This window comes from Medicago sativa, chromosome 6, assembly GCF_051527215.1.
Source record: "Medicago sativa cultivar Bolivia chromosome 6, Bolivia_mono, whole genome shotgun sequence".
Taxonomy (NCBI): Eukaryota; Viridiplantae; Streptophyta; class Magnoliopsida; order Fabales; family Fabaceae; genus Medicago; species Medicago sativa.
Window position 1 is genome coordinate 35,589,092 of NC_140754.1, and position 5,320 is coordinate 35,594,411.

The window sequence follows — 5,320 nt, forward strand, 5'->3', positions numbered from 1 at the left end:
CGCCATGAAGCACCAAATATATGGATTACAAATAAAGAATATTCAATCACCAAATGAACATGGTTTAAATAATCAACTTAAAATTATATCAAAGGACTGACTTTTAGATTCATGATATCTTTGATATATTAATAAAATGGTAAGTAGTCCTAGTTTCATGTCATGATATCTTTTTAAATAAATTTGTGTTTTATTATCTTAAGTTCTCGTCTAACATTGACGGAAATATTTCACTTTCAAAGTTAGCAATTCATAAATAACAATAAGCTACTGATTGAACAAACGCATCAAGTACTCAATTGAATTGTAGCTGACAACAACAAAACAGAAAGAAGAATATGTCAAACAGAAGCTTAAACATGTAGAAAGAAAAATATAACAACAAAATAATCACTAAATGATCGAAACCTTGCTCGTTATGTCCTCAAGGGTGAGCTCTCTTGTTGTTATTGCATGATGGACACTTGTATATCTCGATATGCTTAGCCCTAGCAGGGGTGATATTCACACATTTCCCATGGAACCACCTCTCACAAATGTCACAGAAAATCCAGAATTCATCAGGGCCATATTGCTCACCGCAAGCACCGCATGAGTTCTCTCCGTGTTCATCTTCATCTGCCTCACAAAGTTCTTCCACATCCTCGTCTTTAGGTAACTCCAAAGCCTACTTAAGAGAAAATTCAAAATTATAAACACATAACTACCATATATCCAACAAGTATTAAGGATGTCACTGAAAATGCATACCTTCCCAATCAATGTGTTAAAATCTACAAACTGCATTTCACTTGCACCATCTTCTCGTTGATATTCAATGTCCAATACATTTTCAATGTTTGGTCCATAGGGATGAGAAATTTCTTCCTCAATTATTTTTCTCTCTGGCCTTATCGCATTATTTTCAAGTATTTGAAATTGTTCTATCTCCATATGGGAATTCAGTCTACCAATATCATTATCACCAATAACAATGGTGCCATCCCAATTTATTGTATGAGTTGAAGACAAAGGACTAGGATCAGAAAATAAAACATTTCCAGCCCAATCCTCGGTACCCATTGCCACACAATGAGTCGGGCAATATTTCTCTTCTACTAAAACCTCCTGCAGCATAATAACAAATATGAAATTCAAATCTTTAAAATACAATGATAATCAGCACACTCTTACATTTTTTACCATTGTTTGAAATTGAATAAATAAAAAAGAGCCTTATTCAGCATCAAATAAAGAAAACTTATTGTGACAACTACATAAAAATAGGGTGAGAAAACCACCTTTCCCAAAGCATATTCTTCCTTTATATTACCCATAGAAAGTTCCAATTTTTTAGCTTCCATCTTGCTAAGCATTTCTGAGACACACATAAAACCAGATGCCTTGGCTATACGAACAAGTGCCCCTGTAGGCGGCTGACACTTTAGTCTCCTACATGGTTAATCTTCGTTAAGATCTAATACACAAAAAGTTACAAAATGAAAACTCCAACACCAAAATCATAAAACATGTTTTAAACCACAACTTACATGCACACACTACAGTTGCAAATGCCTCTACACTTCGGGCACATCCAATTAGTCAAAAGGTTTACCTCTTTTGCCTCTTCCCCATATCTAAATTCAACACATGATAATCGTTAGCATACAAAAAAAAACATGCATACAATATGTTTTTGAACCTTTGTACTCAGAATAATTTAAAATAAAAAGTTGGTCAAACCTGTCTAAGAGGCAGTTTTTGCAAAACCTCAGGAAACAAGACTTCCTTTTTCTCAGGTTTTTGCATGTAGCAGCAAAAACCCTTATTTCTTGTCGGCACTTCCATGTGAAAAAAAAAAACAATATTCATGTTAGCAACAAATTGAACTTTTAAATTAAAAAATAAAAGATCTGCAATTTAATTTGTCAAATTAATCTCAAGAAACTAGAAATCAACCTGGTGACAAAATTTGCTAGGAACACGGGTTTTCTTTCCAACTCGATTTCCACGGGATTTTTTTCGTGGGGAAGAAAAATTGGATTTCATGTTGTTGCAAGTGGTGGTGGGAATTTATTGAATTGGTGTTGGATTTAGAGGGATGATTTTTTGGGGTGAGCAGCGATGGAAGGGGGTTTATGGATTTTTTTTGAGGGGTCGTTTTATGATGGAGTTTGATTTAGGGGGTGGAGTTGATTTTGGTGGTTGTTGTTCTCTTGGATGTTGAAGGTAGGTCTTGGTCACCTTCCTTAAGGGTGTGTTTGGTTTTGAGGAAGAGAGTGAAAAAAGACATATGTGAGAAAAAGAGTGAACAGAGAGAAAAAGATGAGAAATATAGTAGATTTTACATATTGTTTTGTACGAGAGAAGAACAAGAGAAATATCGTAGAAAGAAGTTTGTTTAATTATCACACAATGTTTTGGTAAATTAACCAATGTGTCTTTGGATTTAGATCTCTATAGGCAATAGAAGTCATGAATGTTTGTTTTTCAAGTTGAAAACTTGTGTTGGATTAAAGTAAATGGAAGTTGTTATTAAAAATTACTGATTTTTGTTTAAAGAGAGAAAAAGTTTACCGAATTTTATTATTTTAATTTTTTATGGTATAATATAAATAGTAAATATTTTTGTATAAAAGTTAATAATTTCGGTACCAAAAACATGTAATATCGGTCAAAGGATTTTTTTTTAAAGAAATAAAAAGTTTGCCAAATTTTATCATATCGGTCAAAGGATTTTTTTTTAAAGAAATAAAAAGTTTGCCAAATTTTATCATATCGGTCAAAGGATTTTTTTTAAAGGAAGAAAAAGTTTACCGAATTTTATTATTTTAATTTTTTATGGTATAATATATATAGTAAATTTATTTTTTATAAAAGTTAATAATTTCGGAACCAAAAAAAATGTAATATCGGTCAAAGGATTTCTTTTTTAAAGAAAGAAAAATTTTACCAAATTTAATTATTTTAATAATTTCCGTACCAAAAAAATGTAATATGAGTCAAATGTTTTTTCCAAGTGATAAAAACTAGGCTTTTTTTTTTTTGGTACATAATAAAAACTAGGCTTATTTATACCTTTAGTCCCTGCAAATAAGGTTCATTTGAAGTTTGGTCCCTGAACATACTAATTATTTCAAATAGGCACTGCAAAATTTAATTATTGAATAATTAGTCACTCAACCCAGATAATTATTGTCACATCATTGATTAACTGACCTGGGAGTGTTGAGTGGCTTGCTGACTGAGCAAAATTTGATGAGAACAGACGAAAATACCCCGGATCTTCTCAGATAAATAAGAAAGGAAAATTTTGAAGGTGAGAAAAACACAAGAAGGGTGATTAAATTGTGTTAACTTTTTCTTCTTCTTAAACTAAGTTCACAGTCCAGAATTTGGAGCAATGCTCAGAGTCTAATGCAACGGATAAAGTAGAGAGAGAGAGAGAGAGAGAGAGAGAGAGAGAGAGAGAGAGAGAGAGAGAGAGAGAGAGAGAGAAGAGAGAGAGACAAAGCAATTATATAGGTCCCTTCCACAATCTGGTAGTAGTCCGATCCCCCTTACACTTCCAAGGAGAGTTCACTAAAATCAAGTTCTAATTACAAATACCCAAGCACACAAGCAAGAGACTTCAAATACTAAAGCACACAAGCAAAAGATTTTCGATGTTTAAGCATAAAAGCAAGAGACTTCTAAACAAACAAATTACAAAGAAATAAGTTTGGTTTGAACACTTGATATACAATCAGTGGTGTTCACAATACAAAATAAATCAGACTCTTAAGACCTTAGAATTTCGATGTTATTGCATGTTGGTGTCACTTGTATATATCGATATGCTTAGCCCTAGCAGGGGTGATATTCACACATTTCCCATGGAACCACCTCTCACAAATGTCACAGAAAATCCATAATTTATCAGGGTCATATTGCTCACTGTCAAAGTCCAAAAGAAGATTTTAGTGAACTCTCTAAAAATGTAGTTGCTTACTGCGGAGGATTACCACTGGCTCTTGAAGTCCTTGGAGCTTACTTATTTGAGAGGACGGAAGAAGAATGGAGAAGTGTACTATCAAAATTAAAGAAGATTCCCAATGATCAAGTGCAACAAAAATTAAGAATCAGCTGCGATGGTTTAGAAGATCACACATTAAAGGATATATTTCTTGACATATGTTGTTTCTTCATTGGAAAAAACAGAGCCGACGTTACAAAGATACTTAGTGGTTGTGGACTTCATGCTGGTATTGGAATAACACTTCTAATAGAGCGAAGCCTCCTAAACGTTGGAAAGAATAACAAGCTTCAAATGCATGATTTGCCGTTAGACATGGGAAGAGCAATTGTTGGCGAAATTGCAGCAAAAGAGCCTGCAAAGCATAGTCAATTGTGGTTTCATGAGGACATGCTGGATGTTTTGTTAAAAAATACTGTAAGAACTTTTGAGCATCCTCTATAATTTTATCATGATCATAAGACTCTTCATTTATTTCTGGACTAGTTTTTGTCTTCATAACTGTTGGCTGAAATTATTTGGATGCATGATTTGCATTCTCATGTTCATTATAAATGTGCTTAGGCTACTGCACCTCTGCTGTTATATACTATACATATTACTTTCTAATTTATACAAACACAAATACAGACCTAAACAAGGCATTTTACAATAATATGTCGACATTGGTAATAGTTTGAGAAAAAAAGACATAATTGAATACCAAACACACCCTCAATCTGAAGTGTCAATGCTACCTACCTTGCTAGCAAGCAAGACAAATAAAAAAAATATTCTCTTATTTTTCTCAGCTTTTTATTTTTTTTTACTTCACACATGCAGGGAACAGAAAGTGTTGAGGGATTGATTTTGAAGTTGCAAAGCACAGGAAGAATTAGCTTCAGTACCAATGCTTTCCAGGAAATGAAAAAACTGAGGTTATTAAAACTTGATGGTGTTGACCTTGTTGGAACAAAATGAGTTTAACAATGAACCTTAAAGAGTTTTGATGATAACAAGGTATTAAAAATTGTAAATTGGACTAGCTAATATTTGTTCAAGTGTACAGGACCATAATTAAAATAGTTACATCATCATTGGTTCTGAATGAGCAAATAAAAAGCAAAGGAAACAACAAAATTTGAAGCTTGGACGCTGCTGAAGGCAACTTGCTACTGAAGAGAAAAAGCGCTCCTGAAGTTAAGTCGCTTCTGAAGTAAGAATAGTGCTCCTGAAGAATAGTGCTTCTGAAGACAAGAGGTCCAGAAGCCATTTCACCAGAAGCTGAAAATCAACTGGATTTGCGAAGATTCAAGGATTGAAGAATCATCACTGCAAAAGCTGTCT

At 33.3% G+C, this 5,320-nt stretch overlaps 1 protein-coding gene across 1 annotated transcript; it reads right to left on the reverse strand.

The window, feature by feature from the left end:
* Positions 1 to 424: 424 nt before the first annotated feature.
* LOC146914799 (uncharacterized) lies at positions 425 to 2,028 on the reverse strand. Its single transcript, XM_085721141.1, has 6 exons — positions 1,939 to 2,028; positions 1,723 to 1,820; positions 1,530 to 1,616; positions 1,281 to 1,431; positions 751 to 1,107; positions 425 to 667 (listed from the first exon to the last, which is right to left on the reverse strand). The coding sequence occupies exons 1-6, from the start codon at positions 2,026 to 2,028 to the stop codon at positions 425 to 427; spliced, it is 1,026 nt and encodes a 341-aa protein (XP_085577267.1).
* Positions 2,029 to 5,320: the final 3,292 nt, after the last annotated feature.

Coding starts and splice junctions, on each gene's coding strand:
- LOC146914799 (XM_085721141.1), bottom strand. CDS start 2,028: ATGAAATCCAATTTTTCTTCCCCACGAAAAAAATCCCGTGGAAATCGA. Junction 1,617..1,722: donor AAAAACTGCCTCTTAGACAG/GTTTGACCAACT, acceptor TGTTGAATTTAG/ATATGGGGAAGAGGCAAAAG. Junction 1,432..1,529: donor TGCAACTGTAGTGTGTGCAT/GTAAGTTGTGGT, acceptor TTAACCATGTAG/GAGACTAAAGTGTCAGCCGC.